Source organism: Dendrobates tinctorius, unplaced genomic scaffold (assembly GCF_039654945.1).
Source record: "Dendrobates tinctorius isolate UK_male_01 unplaced genomic scaffold, ASM3965494v1 ptg000233l, whole genome shotgun sequence".
NCBI classification, from domain to species: Eukaryota; Metazoa; Chordata; class Amphibia; order Anura; family Dendrobatidae; genus Dendrobates; species Dendrobates tinctorius.
This window is the reverse complement of record NW_027361900.1, coordinates 4,953,192-4,978,862: the sequence shown is the minus strand read 5'-3', so window position 1 is coordinate 4,978,862 and position 25,671 is coordinate 4,953,192. Positions and strand designations below refer to the sequence as shown.

Sequence of the window (25,671 nt, the reverse complement as noted above, 5' to 3'; positions counted from 1 at the left end):
ATGTCTGTAGTGAGATATGTTAATGTGTCTCTCCATAACCAGGATTACACAGTGGTGAAGAAGACCTCTAGTGATCGCTGTCAGGACCCTGTGTCTGAGGGATGGGGAAGACCCCTGAGCCCAATCACGGGGCCTCCACCTCACTCCCTGATCCATGAGGACATCAATGACCAGAAGATCCTAGAACTCATCTACAAGATGATTGAGCTGCTGACTAGAGAGGTGACACTGCTGGGAATGCTGGGACATTATATAGTAACACTATGAAGGGATCGGGGGGATGACGGTATCATTGTATGTGTCAGGTTCCTATAAGGTGTCAGGATGTTGCTGTCTATTTCTCCATGGAGGAGTGGGAGTATTTAGAAGGACACAGAGATCTGTACAAGAACGTCATAATGGAGGTTCCCCAGCCCCTCACATCACCAGGTAATAGACAGGACTAAATACACACGGCCTATAATTATCTGTACGTAGAGAATGAATTCAGTCCCTGTATGTGTTTCCTCCAGATCTATCCAGTAAGAGGACAACACCAGAGAGATGTCCCCGTCCTCTTCTTCCACAGGACTGTAACCAAGAAGATCCCAGTGCTCCTCAGGATCATCAGGTAGATGGAGAGAAGGTGTCAGGAGATCTCCCCTATGATGTGTAGACGGCTGTGAAGGTCTTGTGCTCAGTCTTGTTTTATCCACAAGTATTATATGTTTTATACTTGTGTAATGAGAACGGTGGAGATGGCAGGATTAGAGCTGATCATAGATGGGACTTCTCCATCTGTCTTTGACCTTTATAATATTTGTTTCAGGGTGAAGATCTGACCCATATTAACACTACAGAGACATATGTGATGGGTGATGAGTGGTGTAAAGAGGAGATTCCCACATATGACTACCCAGGTGAGTAGTAACCACTGAATGCAGAGAAGTCACAGATTCCTCTGTCACCGGCTGTGGCTGCTTTATCGGTGGTGTAGTCCGGCCGTATTACCATGGTCACCATTTTGCCTCTAGACCACAACATTCTCCTCCACCAAAACTGTGCAAGTGACTTTGGGCATTGAAAGTCCTTTTCTATAGACCTTACAACCTGGAGGATCCACCTACCCCCTGGGATTAGTGTGAGGGTGATCCTTTAAAGCGAGATCTATATGATTGTACCTGACCCAATATAGGCTGAGTGCGCGCTTAAAGAGTCACACCGAACACAGAGTTAGGCTGGAATCACACTACCGTGTGTGATGCAAGAAACTCGCACGAATCTCTCGTAATCAACATCCAGCTCTGCTGCCAGTACTCAGGACCGGAGCTGCAGCTGCATAGAAATACATGGCTGTTGATGCGAGAGACTCGTGCGAGTTTCTCGCATCACACACAGTAGTGTGATCCCGGCCTTACATGTCTACTCTTTTCTCAGTAAAGGCTTGCACACAACTGAAGTTTATTCTCAAGACAAAGAGATAGTAATTAGCCATTCTCTCCTTCACATTAGAAGACGCTGACCGTTACCTGCCCAGATCTGTAACTATAAAGCCAAATGACAGCGTACGTAGAATGTGCTGACAAGATAGAAAATCACTTGGAGAAAAATCTTATGCTGGGCCTGTAAGAGAAAGCGGAGGGTAATGATGCTGTTGGCTTCCTAGATCCCTGAGATCTTATCGGATGAATCTTCTCTCCCTTCTGTGCTGGTGAATGTCTCATGGTCCCTACAAGACTAGGTCCAGTCTTTCTGGCCAAACTTCCCTTTTATGAGCGACAACAGTAAATGTGCAGTGAGGCCAAGTGTGAATTTCTGTCCAATAACAGCAGAGTTTCCCTTTATCCTGACTTTTCAATTTGTATTAAAACCAACTAACTTCCAGGAGGATTGTGATAATCTCCAGGACAAACATTCCACCTGTGCCCTGATAGATCTCTAAGCTGTGCGTGGCTGATGGCTGGAATATACAGTTATTCCCGCCTGCAGGAGATGTGTTGGCTCCAGCCCTGGTGTCATGGATTCACTCCACGTCATACATTACATTGTTTTTAAATTCAGATTACTGCACAATCTCTCCTGAAATGGGGAGCAATATTATTTTCTCTAATCTTCTGCTCAGGATCCATAGTAGCTCCAATGGTCCACCATAAATGAGGGCGACTCTGGTTTACTGTTGTTTAATCTGTATTTGTAGTTTTCAGTTAGAGATTCTCGTGCTCTGGGGTGCGGCTGTGGGCGGGGCTGTGGGCGGGCCTTTGTGTTGCGCTGATTACATATTCATCTGTATTGACTTATGACAGGTCGCTGATCCCTCACTGACCTGCCCCCCATTATTACATAATGCATATAATAGCATTGATGTTATTGTTGATAATGCCTATAATATTGTGGCTATTGTGAGGCTTAGAAAAAAAATTACATCCAGCAAAATGTTACCGGGGGCCCGTGTCCAGTAGCCTCTATCTCTTACTTATTTATAGATACTACTGCGCAGGCACCGCACATAAAGCCCCACCCACAGCCCCGCCCAAAGCCCCACCCCAGAGCACGAGAATCTCATTAACTGAAAACTACAAATACAGATTAAATAACAACCACAGGACGGATTTCATCACCAGGTATCATTGTAATCAGTATAACGGCGCCGACCTGACAGTGTCTGTAGGTTACTGTGCACAATCCTGCTGACAGGTTCCCTTTAACCCCTTTCTTCCATATGACGTATGACATATCTTGTCCATGTGCCCTGGGACTTAATTCCCAAGGGCAGCATAGTACGTCATAGCGATCAGTGGCGCTCCCAGGGCGGGGCGGTCGCCGCTGATTGCGGCCGGGTGACAGTTGATTATCACAGCAGACAGCCGGCACATTAACCCCTGGCACACTGTGATCAAACATGATCGCAGTGTACCGGGGGGCATATGGAAGAATCGCGCAGGGAGGGGGCTCCCTGCGTACTTCCCTAAGACCCTGAGAGCAGCGCTGCGGGGGCCTTCAGGGTCTTGCAGGGTGGCGGCTCCTCAGTGCCTGCTCAGAGCAGGTGCTGAGAAATCCTGCTGCAGTACACTGAAAAGTGTCACATCAGCGATCTGACACTTTATTATAGTGTTCCCCCCCGGGAAACTATAGTAAAGTGTAAAAAAAAAAAGTATAAAAATAATTTATAAAAAATTCCTAAATAAACAAAAAAATTCCCTACTTCTTTTTTTTTTGTAAATAAAAAAAAAACTACCCATATTTAGGATCGCCGCGTCCGTAACGACCCGTCTTATAAAACTATCCCACTAGTTAACCCTTTTACTGAATCCCTTCAATAACCCCTTTAGTGAACCCCTTCAAAACCAAAAACAAGGCAAACAATGCTTTATCATCATATCACCGAACAAAAAGTGCAATAAAGCGTGATCAAAAAGACGGATATAAATAAACAATACAGCGTCATCAGCGAAAAAGTAAAAAATCTATAGCTCGCAGAATAAAGCGATGCAAAAATTATTTTTTATGTAAAATTGTTTTTAATGTATAAGAGCACCAAAACATAAAAAATGATATAAATGAGGTATCGCTGTAATCGTACTGACCCGAAGAATAAAACCGCTTTATCAATTTTACCACATGCGGAACAACGCCCCCCCCAAAAGAAATTCATGAAATGATGGTTTTCGTTCATTCTGCGTCCCAAAAATTGGTTTAAAAAGTGATCAAAAAATGTCACATGCCCGAAAATGGTACCAATAAAAACGTCAACTCGTCCCGCAAAAAATAAGACCTCACATGACTCAGTGGGTCCAAATATGGAAAAATTATAACTCTCATACAAACATAAAAACCCGCCATAAATAGTAAATCAAACCCCCTTTATCACCCCCTTAGTTAGGGAAAAATAAAATTAAAAAAAATGTATTTATTTCCATTTTCCCATTAGGGTTTGGGATAGGGTTAGGGCTAGGGTTAGTATTAGGGTTAGGGTTATGGCTAGGGTTAGGGGTGTGTTGGGGTTAGGGTTGGTGTTAGAATTGGGGATTTTCCACTGTTTAGGCACATCAGGTGCTCTCCAAATGCAACATGGCGTCCGACTCCATTCCAGACAATTTTGCGTTGAAAAAGTCAAACGGCGCTCCTTTCCTTCTGAGCTCAGCCATGCGCCCAAACAGTGGTTTACCCCCACATATGGGGTATCAGCGTACGCAGGACAAATTGCACAATAACTTTTCAGGTCCTGTTACCCTTGGGAAAATAAAAATTGGGGGTAAAAAGATCATTTTTGTGGAAAAAATGTTTTTTTAATTTTACGGCTGTACAGTACGTTATAAACTTCTGTGAAGCCCTTGGGGGGGTTCAGAGTTCTCACCACACATCTAGATAAGTTCCTTTGGGGGTCTAGTTTCCAAAATGGGGTAATTTATGGGGGGGTTCCACTGTTTAGGCACATCAGGGACTCTCCAAACGTGATATGGCGTCTGATCTCAATTCCAGCCAATTTTTGCAGTGAAAAAGTCAAACGGCGCTCCTTCCATTCTGAGCTCTGCCATGCGCCGAAACAGTGGTCCCCCCCCCACATATGGGGTATCAGCATACTCAGGACAAACTGCACAATAACTTTTGCAGTCCAATTTCTCCTGTTACTCTTGGTAATATAAAAAAAATTGGACCTGAAGTATTTTTTTTGTGAAAAAAAGTTAAATGTTCATTTTTTTAAACATTCAAAAAATTCCTGTGTAGCACCTGAAGGGTTAATAAACTTCTTGAATGTGGTTTTGAGCACCTTGAGGGGTGCAGTTTTTAGAATGGTGTCACTTTTGGGTATTTTCTGTCATATAGACCCCTCAAAGTGACTTCAAATGTGATGTGGTCCTTAAAAAAAAAAAAGGTGTTGTAAAAATGAGAAATCACTGGTCAAATTTTAACCCTTATAACTTCCTAACAAAAAAAAATGTTCCAAAATTGTGCTGATGTAAAGTAAACATGTGTGAAATGTTACTTATTAAGTTTTTTGTGTGCCGTATCTCTGTGATTTAAGGGCATAAAAATTCAAAGTTGGAAAATTGTGAAATTTTCGCCAAATTTCCGTTTTTTTCACAAATAAACGCAAGTTATATGAATGAAATTTTACCACTAACATGAAGAACAATATGTCACGAGAAAACAGTGTCAGAATCACCGGGATCCATGGAAGCGTTTCAGAGTTATTACCTCATAAAGGGACAGTGGTCAGAATTGTACAAATTGGCCCGGAAGTTAACGTGCAAACCACCCTCGGGGGGTAAAGGGGTTAAAACGTCTCGGCTCTGCACTATTATACACAGTTTTCTATAAATGTGTAATATTTCTCCATGAAACTCATCTGACAGAAAAAAAAATATTGGCCCTTACGATAGTTTAGATTGTGACATCACCGACCCCATCCTCTAATCACCCCAGAGAGGTTTCACCACTAGCTGCTCATTTATTACTGATGGAGACTGTGGAGTTTGATCATTTCAGTAGATGTTATTGTCTATAGTCACAGTGTTTGATTACAGTAGTGCCCAAAATACTCTGATTTAACCTCTTCCTGCAGCCAGTTTTGTCTTCCTAATCAGGCCCCATTATTAATATCTGTGAAAAATGAGGATGAATGAACTCATGGAGATCAACATCCAACACTGCGGAGACACCATCGCATTTCTCAATGCAGTGATTCTAGAGCACTGCCCCCATCCCTTATGGGAAATATGCAAAAATATACAAAACACAAGCCGCGGAAACACCATCACATGTTTCTCAGCGCAAGCAATGACTAGATAGGTCTTTCCCCGGGAAGGAACAACCACGGTAAGGGCAGTCTCCAATGAAGGAAACCAACTATGCCAAAACATGGTATCCATCCACAGACAGCTGTTTCGGGGTATTGCCCCTCTTCAGTGTGGAGTAGGAAACTGGCTAGTTCAGTAGTTCCTAATCAGGCCCCATTATTAATATCTGACGTGTGTCACTTTATGTGGTGGTAAGTTTGGAATTCTTCTCAAAGGATAATAGAAAAAAAATGGATCTTACAAATTATTTTCCAGCTTCGCACTATACCCTACATACGGTTGTACACTACTGTCTGGGCACATGGCAGTGTTCAGAAGGGAAGGAGCGCCATTTAGCTATTTGAATGCAGATCTAGCTGGAATAGTTTGCAGACACAATGTATTGGGAGCACTGTTCATGGTCACCTGGCAGCTCAAATGATGTCCGCCATGATCATGCTTGGCTCTGTCTTCTCTACTTTCCATATCCCAAGGATTGCCTTGCTCATCGCCCTATAACACCCTCACATGGATCTGGACTTACACAGGGACCCCTAGGCTTGGACCATGGTGTTACCTGCTATTCTGTGGTGTTAGATGGCGAGAAGAATAGTCAGGTAGCTGGGTCAGAACCAGAATACAGAATCAGAAGACACAAGAGTAGTCAGTAAACGGGCCACGGTCACAGCAGGAAAAAAATAGACAAGCCACAAGCTGAGCACAGAGGACTGAACCAGAGGAGAACAGCGCTGTATCTGGCAGATTCCGGCCATGTGCTTTGCGCTTTAGTAGGGTGTGGTACTTTCCAATTGGCTGAAGTAGGGAGCAGATTACTCCAGCTGGACAGCAGGAACAGATCCCAGATGAGATTGGACACACCATATGCAGAAGCCCTAATATAACTAAATGACAGAAAACCAGAACAGTCGAAATCCCCATAAAGTGATTCCATTTTATAAATTAATTCACAGAGGGTTATAATCTATACACACGTGGTCAAAATTGTTGGTACCCCTCGTTTAATGACAGAAAACCCACAATGGTCACAGAAATAACTTGAATCTGACAGAGGCAATAATAATTAAAAAAAAATATATGAAAATGAACAAATGAAGGTCAGACATTGCTTTTCCGCTATGCTTCCACAGAAGGTTTTAAAAAATAAAACACATGAAATAGGCCTGTACAGAAATGATGGTACCCTTGAAAATGTGACGAAAGGGACATGTTAAATCGTGGTGTGTCCACTAATTATCATCACAGGTGTCTACAGTCTTTGAATCAATTAGTGGCCTGTATAGAGGCTACAGATACTCACTGTGCTGTTTGGTGACTTGGTGTATATCACACTGAACATGGACCAGAGAAAGCGAAGGAAAGAGTTGTCTCAGGAGATTAGAAAGAAAATTATAGGTAAAGGTTATAAGACCATCTCCAAGCAGCTTGATGTTCCTGTGACTACAGTTGCACATATTATTCAGAAATGTAAGATCCATGGGACTTGTGGAGAATTTATGGCAAATCAAACAGACGGATAATACGAATGGTAACAAGAGAGCCCAGAAAAACTTCTAAACAGATTAAAGGTGAACTTCAAGCTCAAGGAACATCAGTGTCAGATCGCACCATTCGTCGTATGAGCCAAAGTGGACTTCATGGGAGGCGACCAAGGAGGACACCATTGTTGAAAAAAAATTATAAAAAAGTCAGACTTTAATTTGCCAAACAACATGTTGACAAGCCACAAAGCTTCTGGGAGAATGTCCTGTGGACAGATGAGACAAAAAGGGAACTTTTTGGCAAGGCACATCAGCTCTATGTTCACAGATGGAAAAACGAAGCTTATCAAGAAAAGGACACTGTCCCTACTGTGAAACATGGAGGAGGCTCTGTTATGTTCTGGGGCTGCTTTGCTGCATCTGGCACAGGGTGTCTAGAATCTGTGCAGGGTACAATGAAATCTCAAGACTATCAAGGGATTCTAGAGAGAAATGTGCTGCCCAGTGTCAGAAAGCTTGGTCTCAGTTGCAGGTCATGGGTCTTACAACAAGATAATGACCCAAATACACAGCTAAAAACACCCAAGAATGTCTAAGAGGAAGACATTGGACTATTCTGAAGTGGCCTTCTATGAGCCCTGACCTAAATCCTTTTGTGTTTCTTTGGAAAGAGCTGAAACATGTCGTCTGGAAAAGGCAACCTTCAAACACGAGACAACTGGAGTAGTTTGCTCTTGAGAAGTGGGCCAAAATGAGGTGCAGAAGTCTCATTGACAGTTACCGAAATCGTTTGATTTCAGTGATTGCCTCAAAAGGTTGTTCAACAAAATATTAACCCTTTTACGCCAGAAGTCAGATTTTGCCTTCGTGATCGGGCCAATTTTTTTTTAACTCTGACCACTGTCTCTTTATGAGGTCATAACTCTAAAACGCTTCAACGAATCCTGGTGATTCTGTTTTCTTGTGACATATTGTACTTTATGATAGTGGTAACATTTATTTGATATGAATTTCATTTATTTGTTAAAAAATGGAAATTTGGCAAAAAAATTTAAAATTTTGCAATTTTTAAAATGTTAATTTTTATGCCCTTATCAAAGAGTCGTATTGCACAATATAGTTAATAAATAACATTTCCCACATGTCTACTTCACATCAGCACAATTTTGAAAAAAATTTTTTTAGTTAGGAAATTATAAGGGTTAAAAGTTGACCAGCAATTTCTCATTTTTACAACAAAATTTACAAAACCGTTTTTTTCCCGTCTCCCATGACGGCACACATGAGAGGGGATCCGCCCAGTCAGGACAGGAACCCTACTGAAGATAAAAGGGCGGTACCTCTCCCTCGCTTCAGTTGGGTTTCCTGTCCTGACAGGGACCCGTGTGCTGAAGACAGCGGTCACACGTACCTGCCCCTCTCCCGTTCCGGCGTCGAAGATCAGGCTGGTTTTTCTGAGCGCTGCGCGTCGGGAGGGGGAAGCGCCGTCGGCGGGTCCCCAGGGGGCTCAGCGTCCGAGCGGGCGCAGAAGCAGCACGGCTGGGGTCCTGGGGCTCTGCTGTGGCTGCCGCGCCGCCCTCTCCCCCTCTGCCAGGCCCAGAAGCGGCGCAGGAGCGTCAGGAGGCAGCCGCTTCCGGGTCGCCCCCCTCTGACGTCACGCGTAGGGCACGCTGGGAAGGGGCGTGCCCGCGTGACGTTGGGAGGCGGCGCCGACGATCCAAGATGGCGGCGCCCATAGAGAACAACGCCGGCTGGCGAAAGGAGATCCCGGCGGCATGACGGGGGGGAGGGGCTGTGGGGTAACCAGAGGAGGCGGAGAGTGCAGTGGCTCCCCCTTACATAAGGGGGATGACCACAGAAGACGCACTCATGCCCAAGGCTTCAGGATGGAAGTGGGGCAAGACGAGCAGCAGCAGCAGCGTAAGCAGCAGCGACAACAGCGTCAGCAGCAACAAGAGCTCTCGCCAGATGCCAGGCCGAGCCGCCAGCATACCAGGAGCAGTCGCTCGAGTGGTGGGAGCGGCAGTCGTAAACGCGACCGGCATGACTCTGAGGCGTCCAGGAGGAACATCACGAGTGCATCTGAGAAGCCTCCGAGATCGGTACCCCTGATTGACAGCGGTGGTGAGTGATCTTCGTGAATGTCACCCTTATAGTAACGGGGTTCCTTTTTCTCTGATTGATCAATAGGGGTCGAGGAAGGCCAGCAGCAAAACCAAAAATAGAGAATGCGCCCTATGTAAAAACCCGCTGGCAGATCAGTGGCAGAAAGACCTCTGCGCTGACTGTATAAACAAAACTATACAGGAGGAGACCCCTGATTTGGTGGCTAGCCTTAAAGAGTTAATACAACAGGAGGTGAAAGGCTCCCTAAAGGCAGCCCTTAAAAAGAAAGAGAAAAGAAACCGTAGAAGGAGCTCCGATTCAGAGGCCTCGCCAAGGCAGAAGGGGCGGGATAGACCCTTGTCCCCCTCCACCTCCTCTACCCAGTCCTCAAAATCCTCCTCGGACAGCGATATAGGCGGCCGTCCATGTTTTCCAGCGGAGGACGTGGAAAAGCTGGTCAAAGCAATTAGGGCTACAATGGGCCTTAAAGAGGAAAAAGCTCCCAAATCATTAGAGGATGTAATGTTTGGAGGACTGGAGGAAAAACAAAAACGTACCTTCCCTGTAAATGATAAAATAAAAGCACTAATTGACAGGGAATGGAAAAAACCGGAGAGGTCAGGGGGCTTACCTTCCACATCAAAGAGGAGGTACCCTTTTGAGCAGAAGGATTCAGAAACCTGGGAGAAAGTCCCTAAAATTGATGGGGCCATAGCCAGATCCTCAAAAAAGGTATCCCTACCATTAGAGGATTACGGCGTGTTGAAAGACCCGCTTGATAAAAAAGCAGACGGTTTCCTAAAACACATCTGGGAAGCTTCAGCAGGTGGATTGAAGCCAGCGATAGCTGGTACCTGTACCGCTCGTGCCCTTATGGTCTGGCTGCAACAAATAGAGGACCAGATCAAGGATAGAGTTCCTAAGGATGAAATTTTGTCTAATTTGACACTGGTGCACGGAGCAGCGGCTTTCCTAGCGGATTCCTCTGCAGACTCTGCAAGGTTGACAGCTAGAGCAGCAAGTCTGTCAAATGCGGCAAGACGAGCCCTGTGGCTTAAAGGGTGTCCCGGAGATTTACCATCGAAGCATAGGTTATGTTCCATTCCATGCGATGGCCAATTCCTCGTCGGGAAAAAACTAGAAGAGATTTTGGAACATGCGGGAGATAGGAAGAAGAGCTTTCCCCGATTTCCGGGAGAACCCAAAAAGCAGGCCTTTCGGAGGAGGAGATTTAACAGGGGTCGTCCCCCGGGAGATAGAAAAAGCTGGGACTTTAAAGAAAGAAGAGCATCAGGCTATATGTTTAAAGGGCCCTCCACTTCCTCCAAAAAATCTCCCCAATGACGTTGGGCCGGAGGTAGGGGGAAGGCTTTCTGTCTTCCATTCCGCCTGGGCAAATATCTCCCCCAGTACATGGGTCCTAAATATAATCAAGGACGGCTTAAAAATAAAATTCATCCGTCCGCCCAGGCATACCTTCATAATAACACCCAGAAGGAAAGCCCAAGAGTAACAACTGGCCCTGGAGACGGAAGTCTTGGGACTAGTGAAAAAACAAGTCCTACAGGAAGTCCCAGTGCAAGAACAAAGAAGGGGGTTCTACGCCCCCCTCTTCTTAATACAAAAACCAGACGGCTCTTGGAGAACCATTGTCAACCTGAGGAGACTCAATCAGTGGGTAGACAATTGGTCCTTCAAAATGGAGTCAATCAACACGGCCGCAAAGATTCTGTTCCAGCATTGCCTCATGGCAGTGATAGACTTAAAAGATGCCTACTATCATATCCCAATTCATCGGGAATATCAAAAATATTTGAGAGTAGCGCTCCATGTCCAGGGGCAGGTGAAACACTACCAATACACAGCCCTTCCGTTTGGCCTGTCTACAGCCCCCAGAGTATTCACCAAAGTGATGGCCGAAGTAATGTCTTTTCTGCGTTCCAGGGACATAGTGATCGTCCCATACCTAGACGACTTTCTGGTAATAGGGAGGTCGGATTCCCACTGCACACATCAAGTGAAGGAAGTGATAGGAATTCTAGTAGGACTAGGATGGATAGTAAACATCCCCAAATCAAGGATAACCCCAGCAAAAGAGCAATCCTTCCTAGGGTTGATATTGGACTCCGAGCAACAACGCTGCCTCCTACCAGAGAGCAAAGTGACCAAGATAAGAGGCCTAGCTCACACAGCAATACAAAGACCAAATATGACACTGAGGAACGCAATGTCCCTTTTAGGCTCACTGACATCATGCATGGGCGCAGTACCACGTAAGGCAACTACAGTGGGAAGTTTTGTCAGCACAGAAACAATTAAAAGGGCATTTAGAAGGCAAACTATGTCTCTCAGTGGCTGTAAGAGATTCCCTGTTCTGGTGGACTGTAGAAAAGAATCTAACAGCCGGTGTCCCGTGGCAAAAACCAGTCGAGGACATCATTACAACAGACGCGAGTGCCACAGGATGGGGAGCACAACTGAGATCCCACTCAATACAGGGGACCTGGTCCTCGCTAGAAAGGGATCACGGTTCAAATGTAAAAGAACTATGGGCAGTGGAAAAAGCCGTGAAACATTTCCTTCCCTTTCTTCGGGGCCGCCACACCCGGGTCATGACGGACAATCAAGCAGTAGTAGCCTACATCAATCACCAGGGGGGAACGAGATCTCGGGGCCTCATGAAAATATCAGATCTACTCTTCCAGCTAGCAGAACAACATCTGTTATCCATCACAGCACTGCACATAAAGGGGGCAGAAAATATACAGGCAGACTTCCTGAGTCGCAGGCACCTAAAACAAGGGGAATGGACCCTAAACCCCCAAGTCTTCCAACAAATAGTTCAGGCCTGGGGCAAACCAGAAATAGACCTGTTCGCTACCGCACAGAACCGGAAGGTCAGGAAGTTTTGCTCACTAAACCCAAGGGAAAACCCCTTCGCAGTAGATGCCCTACAAATACCCTGGAAGTTCATCCTGGCCTATGCATTTCCACCGATAACAATGATCCCAGTAGTGGTCAGGAAAATCAGGGAGGATCGAGCGAGAATAATTCTTATAGCTCCATTTGGGCCGAGAAGGCCTTGGTTCTCCCTTCTGAGGCTCATGTCATTGACAGATCCATGGATACTACCGGAGATTCCAGACCTGCTTTCCCAGGGACCAGTGGTCCACTCTCAGGTGAAGGGCTTCCATCTAGCAGCCTGGAATTTGAGAGGGCGCTACTGAGTCGCCAGGGATTCTCTCCAGGGTTAGTCTCCACCCTGTTGAAAAGTAGGAAACCTATAACATCCCAAATCTACGGTAGAACGTGGAAAAAGTTCCTAGACTTCCTGGGGGAACCCTTGGGGGATGTAGCGCCAGTGGGACCTATCCTAGAGTTCTTACAGTCGGGGCTACAACTGGGGTTAGCCACAAATACACTCAAAGTTCAAGTCTCAGCTTTGGGGGCCCTATATAACTGCAACTTAGCAGCCAATAGGTGGGTGTCCCGATTCATAAAGTCCTGTGGCAGGTCAAGGCCGGTCATTATCCCAAAGATACCACCCTGGGACCTCAACCTAGTCTTAGAGGCCTTAACCAAAGACCCCTTTGAACCACTACTAGAGCTGTCACCAAAGCTACTTACACTTAAAACTGTCTTACTGGTAGCCTTAACATCAGCCCGAAGAGTCAGCGACCTTCAAGCTCTGTCTATATGTTCTCCATATACACAGATATTGGAGGACCGAGTGGTTCTAAGACCAGACCCGGCCTATCTCCCCAAGGTAGGCCAAAAGTTTCACAGGACTCAGGAGATCTCCTTGCCATCGTTCTGTAACAATCCTAGAAACCCTGGGGAGCAAAAGTTCCATACATTAGATGTAAGAAGAGCCATATTACAATATATGTCAGTAACTAGTCAGTGGAGGAAAGATCAGTCCCTTTTTGTAGCCTTTCAGGGTAGTAGAAAAGGGCACGGGGTAGCTAAGAGTACCATTGCCAGATGGATCAGGGAGGCCATTATGTTATCCTACTCCGCAAGTGGCGCTCCGGTTCCAGAAGGCATCAAGGCTCACTCCACCAGAGCCGTGGCTACCTCCTGGGCAGAGAAGGCTGAGGTATCAATTGAACAAATTTGTAAAGCCGCTACTTGGTCCTCACCTTCGACCTTTTTTAAGCACTACCGACTTGATCTATCTTCCTTTACTGACCTAACCTTTGGTAGAAGGGTGCTGCAAGCGGTGGTCCCTCCCTAAGGTGTCTTATTCTACAAAAGTCTCTCATGTGTGCCGTCATGGGAGACGGGAAAACACCAAGGTTACTTACCGGTAGCCGTTTTTTCCGGAGCCCATGACGGCGCCTGTATATTCCCCCCCTTTTCACTCCTTTGGTGTGCACTATAGTTTGGGTGTTTTTTTAGTTAGATATAATGTGGTGATAGTTTTACCATGTGTACTAACCCGGGGGGCCTCTCATGCTCTGTAAACCAACTGAAGCGAGGGAGAGATACCGCCCTTTTATCTTCAGTAGGGTTCCTGTCCTGACTGGGCGGATCCCCTCTCATGTGTGCCGTCATGGGCTCTGGAAAAACCGGCTACCGGTAAGTAACCTTGGTGTTTTTTTTAGGGACCACCTCACATTTAAAGTGAGTTTGGGGGGTCAGTACGACAGAAAATAACCAAAAGAGATTCCATTCTAAATACTGCACCCATCAAGATGCTCAAAACCACATTCAAGAAGTTTATTAACCCTTCAGGTGCTTCACAGGAATGAATGGAATATGGAAGGAAAAATAAACATTTACTTTTTTCACAAAAATTTTCCTTTACACCTATTTTTTTTACTTTTGCAAGGGTAACAGGAGAAAATGGACTATAGATTTTGTTTTGCAATTTCTCCTGAGCATGCCGATACCCCATATGTGGGGGAAATCTACTGTTCGGGCACACGACAGGGCTCCCAAGGGAAGGCGCGCCATTTGACTTTATTTAGGTCACTGATGTGCCTAAACAGTGGAAACCACCAACAGGTGACACCATTTTGGAAACTAGACCCCCTAGGGAACTTATCCAGATGTGTATTGAGCACCTTGAACCCCCAAGTGCCTCACAGAAGTTTATAATGTAGAGCCATGGAAATAAATAACATTTTTCCCAAATTTTTTTAGCTCCATATTTTGCATTTTCATAAGGGTAACGGGAGAAATTGCTCCATACAATGTGTTGTGCAATTTCTCCTGAGCACGCCGATACCCCATATGTGGGAGAATACTACTGTTTGGGCGCATGGCAGAGCTCGGAAGGGAAGGAGCGCCATATTGGAGAGCAGATTTTGCTGGAATTGTTTGTGGGTGACATCATTGTCAGAGCCCCTGAGGTCCCAGAAAAGCATAAGCCCCCAAAAGTGTCTGCATTTTACCAAATACTTCCCTGAATGAATTCTTCTAGTTGTGCAGTGAGCATACTGACACCACAGCTGTTCCATAGAAAATTATACCATTGGGCAGTGAAGAGAAAATAATTACATTTTTACCACTAAACCAGAGGGGTGTCATTTCCAAAATGGGGTCACTTCAGGGGGGATTCTGCTGTTATGACACTTTGGAGAGCCGATAAGTGCCAGAGTAACAAAATCCCCCTTGACGTGACCCTTTTTTGGAAATGACACCCCTCTGGGAATTCATCTACGGATATAGTGACCATTTTCTCTACATGAATGATTTCCAGAAACACGTAGTGGAAGTTTTAGAGCAAAAATTGCAAAAGTATCATTGTAGTGCCCAATATATTGTGCCCTGCTTGTGTCTCTGGAGACCTCCCCCCACCTACCCCCGGAAATTGTTAAGTCAGCTCTACTCAAATGTGTCTGTCACTAAATAAACCAAATGCTTGAATGTCAAAACAGTTCAAAAACGTGGTTCTGTGTGGAAGATTGTAAAGCCGTCATGGAGGCATAAGGCTGGCAATGATGGGCATTGTGGGTAATAATAGCGGTATCATGCCTCATTTCTCTCGTGGAACATACACGACATCAAGGAAAGTATCTGCATTTCCAGCTTTTTTGTATAACACAAAAGAATTATATGTGGCCACCTGAAACCAATAAATGACTAACTTTTTATACCAGATATATGATTTTCTTGATACCTGGTATGGCTGTAGAACCTGATCTGCAAGGTCCACACCCCCATATATTTTTTGTAGTCAGTGACAGACACAGGTTTTGGAGTTGTGGATCCCTGTTGCTCTGCAGTGGCCCTTGTGGCATCTGTGTGGATCGAGCGCAGGATAAAATATGTTTTTTATCCTTATAATAATAATCTTTATTTTTATATAGAGCTAACATATTCCGCAGCGCTTTACAGTTTGCACACATTTTCATCACTGTCCCCGATGGGGCTCACAATCTATATATTCCCTAGTCAGTATGTCTTTGGAGTGTGGGAGGAAACCGGAGTGCCCGGAGGAAACCCACGCAAACACGGGGAGAACATACAAACTCCTTGCAGATGTTGTCCTTGGTGGGATCCTTATACTTAAGGACAAGCAGCTCTCTATTGTGTAAAGCCCCTGACTGCCCCTTTCGGAACTTTTTGCTGACCAATGATTGTGGAAACCCCTGACAGTTTTTGTGAATGGTCCCACAAGCCCCTATGTTATGTACAACCACACTTTTAAATAGGGGTATGCTGGTGTAGTAGTTGTCAACATACAGATTGTAGCCTTTTTGTAAAAATGGAGTTATCAGCTCCCAAACGATTTTTCCAGATGTCCCCAGATAAGTAGGGCATCCTGGTGGGTTTAGTTGGCTGTCTTCCCCCTCATAAATGTGAAAAGCTGATGTGTATCCGGTTGAACTCTCAAACATTTTATAGAGCGTTATTCCTAATCTTGCCCTCTTAAAAGGAATAAATGGCTTGAGGTGCAGTCTTCCTTTGAATTTTACAAGGGACTCATCAATGGAAATGTTTTCTGTTGGGGTGTAAAGCTTTAAGAACTTTTCTGTCAAGTCTTTGATGATGGGTCTGATTTTGAATAGTCTGTCGTGTTCTGGGGCATCTCTGGGCAGGCATTGACTATTGTCGTTAAAATGCCAAAATCTTATGAGCATCTCATTACAGGTGCTAGGAAGAACGGCAGAAATAGGGGTGGCTTGAACAGGGCGGTTGGACCAATAGGACCTAATGCTCATTTTTTTAACAAGCCCCATAGCGAATGTAAGTCCTAAAAATGTTTTCCATTCTAGGACATTAGTTGGTTCCATACTGTAAATTTGACCTAACATAATAGGATCGTGGATTCTGGCTGATGAATTGGGACGCATATTATTATTACTATTTATTTATATAGCACCATTGATTCCATGTTGCTGTACATGAGAAGGGGTTACATACAAATTACAGATATCACTTACAGTAAACAAACTAACAATGACAGGGTGATACAGAGGGCAGAGGACCCTGCCCTTTCAGGCTTACATACTACAAGATGGTGGGGAAGGAGACAGTAGGTTGGTGGGTTGCAGCAGTTCCGGGGTTGGTTGAGGCGATATCTCCGGTAGTGTTGAGGAGGTAGCAGGGTCATTGCAGGCTGTAAGCTTTCTTGTAGAGGTGAGTTTTCAGGTTCCATCTGAAGGATCTGAATGTGGTTGATAGTCGGACATGTTGGGGCAAAGAATTCCAGAGGATGGGGATATTCGGCGAAGTCTTGGAGGCAGTTGGGTGAGGAGTGATATAAATATCTGTCAATAAACAAATTAAAAAAGTAATTGGTCCAAAATTTTCCACCTCCACATTTATACCAGGAATGGCATTAAAATTAGAGATGAATGGAGTAGCCAAATCTGAAGCCTCCCATCTGGGAAATGCTACATCAAGAGGCAAAGCCCCTTGGACATTGGTGTGCACCAATTCAGGAGCACTAGGGACAGCGCTAGTACTGGGCATTGTTCCCTGAGTTGGAGACATTTCTCCAGAAGTGCTATTTGTCCTTCTTGTTGTACTGGTCCTTGTGTGTGAGGATGGACCAGAATCACTGCTCATTTATAAGCTATCACTGTCGCTGCTTCTAAAGCCCTCGAAATCCACATTGCCATCTGACACTGCACTTTTTTTTTAAATCAGATGATTTTTATTTAAAAGTTGTCAGCATGAAACTTTGACAATACATTTAACTTTACCATATAATATAAACCATGTTCAACCTGACAGGCGATATAACTGTACTTACATCCTAAATCCCCTACCTTCCCCCCATCCACCCTAACCCCATCCCTTTAAATCATTGCACTTATCACACACCATGTCACATTTTGAATCTTTTTTCGAGACAGCCACTTAAGATCCCTGTTTAAAGTACCAACACAGAGGGTCAAGGGCGCGTAGGTAGACGCATTCTTTCTCTCATAAGAGCCTCTGAAGCCAGGCCTGGGCGCTCCATCCAGCCACGCCACACATTCTCAAACTGCATGTGTTGACCTCTTTTCGCATATATGTTCTGTTTCATCAAAATAATGAAGTTAACCTTATTAATCAGTTCCTGTCTAACTGGCGGTTTGTCATCTAACTAGTGGGCCGCAGTGAGCTTTCTGGCAGCATATAGGAATCTGGCTATGGTCAGCTTCCCCCACTCATCAACTGCAATATCCTCCATGCATCCCAGTACACACGTCAGCGGGTTCCTTATAAGATCCACTCCCATTGCCTCCTGAGTCAAATTAAGTGTTTGTACCCAAAAGTTCTGTAGGGCAGGGCAGGACCACATCATATGTAGGAGATCTGCCCCATCCTCAGAGCAACGCGGGCAGCAAGAATCTCCCCTCTGGCCTGCCCTCTTCATCCAGACCGGGGTCCTGTAAACCCTATGTATTAGGTAGAGTTGTGAGACTCTCCTGGCTTCGCTCATAGAGACCTTGGGGATGAATTGTAATACGCTCTCCCACTGAGAATCCGAGATTGGTCCCACATCCTCCTCCCATTTTTCTCTGGACTTAGCCGGGTGCCTTACTAGGAATGAATCCAAAAAAAACCTATATACGAGGGAGATGAAACCCCTAGTGCCCCTCAGTGACCCTATAAGATTCACCATCACATCTGATTGAACCACTATTCTTTATGTTTTTCTCTGTCGATCGACTGCATGCTGCAGATATTGAAAGAAGAGAGATTGACTAACAGGGAACTCCCTCCTGATCTCTTCAAAAGTCTTAAGCATGCCGTCAACCAACAGCTGTGACACAAGCCATATCCCGACCCTTCTCCATTGAGCAAATCCCCTCAAACATATTAACTCCCCCAGTCTCGGATCAAACCAAACCGACGAAAAGCGCGTGAACTCCGTAATGCCCCTCCATTGTCTAACTCTTTGCCAAATCTTGTCCACCACAGCGATCGTCGGGAGCCTTTTAGGGTTCACCCAGAACCTACCAGCCTCTAGACTGGCCAGCAGTGGACCTCTGCCCACTATAAACTCAAGGACCTTCCTGGCCAATGTAGATTGAGTTGGCTCCCCCCACCCCACCATATGCTGACATTGGGATGACACATAATAAACCCACGGGTTTGGGATTGCCAGGCCCCCCTCCTCTTTTGACCTCTGTAGATGTTCAAGTTTAATGCGTGCCCTACTACCCTTCCAGATCAAGTCCTGGAAAAGAGAATCAATCCGGTAGAATTTACTTTGCGCCAACCAAACAGGCGTATTATGAAGTATATATAGGAGCTGGGGCATGAGGATCATTTTTAATAAATTTGCTCTACCTGCCACAGACAGGAATAGTTTCTTCCATGCTCCAATTTTTTGTTGAAACTTATTGATAAGAGAGGTAAGATTAAGCCGTTCATATTCCTCCAATTTAGCCGATACCACAATGCCCAAATATTTAAACTACCTAACCACCCTAAAAGGGGTCCCAGGGTCTAGCGCCAGGGGAGCAGCCAAGTCCATGGGAAGCAACACGGATTTATCCCAGTTGATAGTCAGTCCAGAAATAGAGCCCAATTTACCAATAACTGCCATAGCCGAACTCAGGGAGTCACTCGGATCAGCCAGAAACAGCAGCACATCATCCGCATATAAAGCAACTTTCTCTACGTGGCAGCCATATTGGAATTCCCGGATATCCGTAGTACCCCGATTCTTTGCCGCTAACGGCTCTACCGCAATCGCAAACAGCAGGGGGAACAGGGGACACCCCTGCCTCGTTCCCCTATATAGGGAGAAACTCTCAGACAGCAAACCATTAACCCGTATTTTAGCACTAGGGGATGTATATAGCAAACGCACCCAACTCACAAACTGATCACCAAATCCCATGGTTCTCATTACCGCCCACAAATACCTCCACTCCACACTGTTGAACGCCTTAGCGGCATCTAGGGAAACTATTACCCTCTGTCCCATATTATCCGCCCTCGCCTGCATGTTTAAGTATAATCGCCGGAGATTTATAGCTGTGGATTTATTGGGCATAAACCCTGACTGGTCTTGGTGAATTAGGGATTTGATGACCTTGTTAAGTCGGTTCGCCAGCATTTTGGCCAATAACTTAATGTCAGTGGTCAACAAAGAGATCGGACGATATGAAGCTGGGTCCATCAAATCTTTTCCCTGCTTTGGTAGGACAACAATTATCGCCTCTCGCATGGAACGGGGCAGCTCGCCCCCCCGCCAAACCCGTAGAGTAAACCTCCAACTTGGGAAGCAGCACCTCCTTGTATTTTTTGTAGACTTCCCCTGGGAAACCGTCCCCCCCTCGGGGCCCTGTCACTAGGTACAGAGGCCAGAGCTGCCTCAAGTTCCTCCATATCAAAGGGCTCCTCAAGAAGCCTCTGCTCCACTAGTGAGAGCCGTGGAAGCTGCACCCCCACTAAAAAGTTATCAATTTCCTCCTCCGACAGCTGCACGTGTGACTGGTACAGATTGGAGTAAAATGCCATCATCACCTCCAGTATGGCCCTACTGCCTGTATGCTCACATCCGTCTTTCCCCTTTAATTTAGCAATATACGCCGATTCCCTTTGGGCCGCCACCACCCTGGACAGAAGGTGACCCGCTCTCTCTCCCTCCTCGAAAAACTTCATTGTGCAGAACAGCCTTTTCCTCTCGGCAGTTTTCATAGTCATATTGCAAACCTCTCTCTGCGCTGATCTCAAACGGTCCCGGGCCTCAGGGGTTTGCTCCTCAATTAGTGCCGCCTCTGCTCCCTCTAATGACCTAATCAATTCCAGGTCTCTCCTGCCCGACTCGGTCTTAACTAGCGATATGTCTTTAATGCACAGCCCTCTAAAGAAGGCCTTCATGGTTTCCCATACCATTAATACCGAGGCCGAGCCCATATTAATTTTAAAGAACTCCGTCAGGTCAGCCCCCACATGGCCGTCCAGATCAATCAGCTGGAGCCAGAACGGATGTAGCCTCCACAGGGGTCTCCTGGAAAATTCGGAGCCCTGCCCCTGAAGCACCACACACATAGGCGAGTGATCCGACAGAGTTCTAGCCAAATAAGTTACCTCACCCTCTAGACTTAACATCGGACCATTCCCCAGAGCCAGATCAATCCTGGACAGCGAGGCAGAGGCAGATGAAAAGCAGGAGTACTTATAGGTTCCGGGGTGATGGATTCTCCATATGTCTATTAGTGCAGTCTCCTTCAGAACCGCCCCAAAGGGGGTGCATTTACCTCCCAGTCTCCGCGCCTCCCGACCACCCCTGTCCCAATGGGCATCTGGAACATTGTTGAAGTCGCCAATTATCAGAAAGGGAATCCCCGGGAAATCACCCACTACCTCCATGACCTTGTGCAGCAATTTCCCACAATACGGCGGAGGGATATATATCGAGATCAGTAACATCAGTATACCAGACAATTTACATAGCAAGCATACGAACCGTCCCAGCGGATCTATAATCACTTTACACTGTTCAAAAGGCATACCTGTGTGAACAAGAACACTGACCCCCCATGAGTATGAGGAATATGTTGCATGTTACCCTGCCTGCAGCCACCCTTTTTTGAGAAGATGCGTTCTACTCTCTATTAAGTGGGTTTCTTGCAAGCATATGACTGCAGGTTTGGCATCGAGCAAGAACGTAAACATTGCCTGTCTTTTTACTCCGAATGCCAACCCCCTAACGTTCCAACTTATTATCTTTATTTTATCCGCCATTACCCTGCAGCCCCAAATACCGTGCCATCCATTTCCACAATTGTGAATTAGTAAGGCTGTCTCCACTCAAACCTGTGTGACATAGACAATAATTTAACATTCCCCCCTCCCTCCCCACCCCCACCATACCCAAACTTCACCCAACTCAAGCTTTCCATCTCCTCCAGGTGTCACGGAGGAGAGGGCGTACTTTATCCGATTCAGAGTATCCACTTCACCGAAGCAAGCCTGCTTTACTCCCCAACCTCTGGGAGTAGCATATGACTAGTGATTGCAGCCAAACAATTCTCAACAGTTAACCATAAAACATTCACATTAACTTTCTGTTAAATACCTTAAACATGTCTAGAACATGTGAACTAGAAAAATAGAAAGAGGTAGTAAAATTTCTCCCTCCCCCTCCAAAGCACAGCAAGATTATTTCCCAAAATGAGAGGGAGGGTCCTCCTCCTGAGAAAAAGGTATACAGGAAGAAAGAGCGGATATATGTAGGATCCCGTCCCGATTAAAGGACAAGTCCCGTCCTGATTAAAGGACAAGTCAACTCAGTCAGCCAGCGGAGTCCTTAGAATTCTCCTTGCGGAGACGCGTCTCATTGATGTCCAGCCAGTTGAGGGCCTCCTTTGCATCCGGGAAGAAATGGACAGTGTCCTCATCTACCACTCTTAGTTTAACCGGATATAGCATTGCGTACGGCACACCCAGAGCTCTCAACCTCTTCTTAATGTCAACGAATTTGGTCCTTTGCTTTTGAACCTCCATAGAGAAGTCCGGGTAAATGGAAATCCTGGCGCTGTTGATTTTCAGGTCCAGATGATTCTTGGAAAAGCGAAGAATAGCATCCCTGTCCCGATAATGCAGAACCTTGACAAGCACCTGTCTTGGGGGACGACCAGGGGGGAGGGGAAATGCGGGAACGCGGTGAGCTTTTTCCACAGCGTATAAACGGGACAGGTTATTCTGGCCAATAGTGTTAAACAGCCACTGTTCAAAGAACTCGGTGGGCGCAGAGCCTTCAGTTTTTTCCGGCACCCCAATGATCCGCACATTGTTGCGTCTTGACCTGTTCTCTAGGTCATCAGTCTTTGCCTGCACAGCTGATATTGCAGTGGCCATACACTGATGCTGCTTGTCAGATTTTGCGATAGTATCTTCCACAGTGCTAATACGTTTCTCAGCTTCCCCCATACTCTCCTTAGTGACATGTATAGAGTGTTGTAACTTAGACATACTGGCCTGCAGGACCCCCAGCTGTGTTGCCACATCAGTAATAGTAGTGTGAGAGTGCAGTGCCAGCCTGAACAAGTCTTTTAATGTGGGCTCCTCTGGGATCACCATCCCCCCCATTTGCCGCTTACATTTCTCCAGCTCACCTCCACTCTCCCACCTCATGGTTCCTTGCTCTTCCTCCCGGCTCCCGCAGTCACTGTCCTTACCCTCCTCCACACCAGATTCCTCTGGCTCCTCCGCAGGCTGACCTCCACCTGCATGTGCCGGACTCTGCGTGTCTTCCTCCAGCCTGGCGAACCTCCGCAGCTTAGATGCGGCATCTGACTTCTTGGGGATTCCCCCATCCTCCGGGCCCGCCATCATTATGTTCTCCCCACCGGCGCCATCTTATGCTTTCTTCTCCGACTCCCCAGCCGGTCTTCTGCCTCCTTTCTTCTCTGCCATTTGTTTGTGCACTCCTGATTTACAGAGCCTGCGGTCAGGGTCAGCACCCTCTCCAAGAAATGTGAATTTGACAGCTAAATAGTGGCTGCAATCTATCAAACTGTCCTATATCGAGCGGGAGCTCCTTCAGCACGCGTCCACTCACATCTCCCTCAGGCCACGCCCCCCCTGACACTGCACTTTCTTCACTGTCAGAACATAAAAGTGCATAAGCCTCCTCGGCACTATAATACTGACGGGCCATTTTATTCGTTTTTATTTTTTTTTACGGAAGCAAAAAACTCTGACGTGATGAAATTATTGGGGAGATAATTGAGAAAAGTGAAATTCTTTAGAATAAACCCTAACCCTAACTTTAGCCGAACAGTAACCCTGACTATAGCCCCAACACGAACCCTAACTATAGCATTAACTGTAATCTGCCTTATCTGTTTTTCCATTGACTGAAGATGGACCTGAGTGGGGACTTGTTTTTTGTGAGATGAGAATTGGTATTATTTTCGCCTACATAATATTGATTGGTTTCTTTTTATTTGATATTTGGGAGGCAGAATGAACAAATAGTTGAACACCACACACTACTGGCTCATCCAACAAGGTTTTCTATTAGACTGTGAACAGTCATTGTCTTGGTAAATAATTAAAGTTTTTTACATAGCTTGCCATTTTTATGGACAGTTTAAGTAGAAATGTTCAAAAATATAAAACTCAAGGATATTTTATTAAAAAAATTGTTTTTTATCGTAGCAGATGACTGTACCAGGAGATCAGAGGGACAGCTGACATCTTCAATTTTTAAATCTGATGATCTTAAGATCCTACAAGATACAACTGAAGTAATTGCTGTTACTCCAGATATACCATCATCCATTCACAGCAAAGATCTGTCATCTGATCTTGTGAAACAGGTCCCATCTTCTGATTCATTACTGTCTACCAAGGGAAATCAAAGTCACAAAAGAGGCAATAAAAAACAAACTGCTCCGAAAGCAAAGAAGCCATTCTCATGTTCAGAATGTGGGAAATATTTTACATGGAAATCACATTGTGTTACACACCAGAGAACGCACACAGGGGAGAAGCCTTTTTCCTGTTCAGAATGTGGGAAATGTTTTAACCAGAAAGGGAATCTTGTTCAACACCAAAAAACTCATGCAGGGGAGAAGCCTTTTTCATGTTCAGAATGTGGGATATGTTTTAACCTGAAAGGGAATCTTGTTCAACACCAAAGAACTCACACAGGAGAGAAGCCATATTCATGTTCAGAATGTGGGAAATGCTTTGCACATAAATCACTGCTTGTTTCTCACCATAGAACACACACAGGGGAAAAGCCTTTTTCATGTTCAGAATGCGGGAAATGTTTTCAATGGAAAGCGCGTCTTAATCGCCATCAACAAACCCACACAGGGGAGAAGCCTTTTTCCTGTTCAGAATGTGGGAAATGTTTTAACAAGAAATTAGATTTGGTTAATCACCATAGAACTCACACAGGAGTGAAACCTTTTTCATGTTCAGAATGTGGGAAATATTTTGCGCACAAATCAAATTTTGTTACTCACCAGAGAACGCACACAGGGGAGAAGCCTTTTTCCTGTTCAGAATGTGGAAAATGTTTTAACCAGAAAGGGAATCTTGTTCAACACCAAAAAACTCATGCAGGGGAGAAGCCTTTTTCATGTTCAGAATGTGGGATATGTTTTAACCTGAAAGGGAATCTTGTTAAGCACCAAAGAACTCACACAGGAGAGAAGCCATATTCATGTTCAGAATGTGGGAAATGTTTTAAATGGAAAGCGCGTCTTAATCGCCATCAAAGAACTCACACAGGAGAGAAGCCATATTCATGTTCAGAATGTGGGAAATGTTTTAAATGGAAAGCGCGTCTTAATCGCCATCAAAGAACTCACACAGGGGAGAAGCCTTTTTCCTGTTCAGAATGTGGGAAATATTTTAACAAGAAATTAGATTTGGTTAATCACCATAGAACTCACACAGGAGTGAAACCTTTTTCATGTTCAGAATGTGGGAAATATTTTGCGCACAAATCAAATTTTGTTACTCACCAGAGAACCCACACAGGGGAGAAGCCTTTTTCTTGTCCAGAATGTGGGAAATGTTTTAGTGACAAATCATATTTTGTTAAGCATCAGAGCAGTCACACAGGGGAGAAACCTTTTTCATTTTCTTAATGTAGGAAATATTTTACTTGGAAATCAACTGTTAATAAACATCAGAGATGTCACATAGGGGAGAAGCCTTTTTTATGTTCATAGTCTTGGAATAGTTTTAACCAAAATTGAATCTTCTTAAATGGGTTGTCTCTTGTCATTCCTCATGTTTGCTGACAAAAGGATAAAACTAAACTTTATTAATTTCAAATGTAAAATTATACAAATAATTCACCCCCTGAAGGTTAGTCAGAAGGTGACTGAGGCTATGTGCACATGGTGCGAATTCTGCTGCAGATCCGCAGCGGATTTTGCCCT

At 45.2% G+C, this 25,671-nt stretch overlaps 1 protein-coding gene across 1 annotated transcript; it reads left to right on the top strand.

The window, feature by feature from the left end:
• Positions 1-25,427, top strand: LOC141060286 (uncharacterized). Its single transcript, XM_073556503.1, has 5 exons — positions 1-222; positions 306-429; positions 513-610; positions 809-899; positions 23,930-25,427. The coding sequence occupies exons 1-5, from the start codon at positions 1-3 to the stop codon at positions 25,372-25,374; spliced, it is 1,980 nt and encodes a 659-aa protein (XP_073412604.1). The 3' UTR covers positions 25,375-25,427.
• Positions 25,428-25,671: the final 244 nt, after the last annotated feature.

Coding starts and splice junctions, on each gene's coding strand:
- LOC141060286 (XM_073556503.1), top strand. CDS start 1: ATGTCTGTAGTGAGATATGTTAATGTGTCTCTCCATAACCAGGATTAC. Junction 430..512: donor CCAGCCCCTCACATCACCAG/GTAATAGACAGG, acceptor TGTTTCCTCCAG/ATCTATCCAGTAAGAGGACA. Junction 611..808: donor GTGCTCCTCAGGATCATCAG/GTAGATGGAGAG, acceptor TATTTGTTTCAG/GGTGAAGATCTGACCCATAT.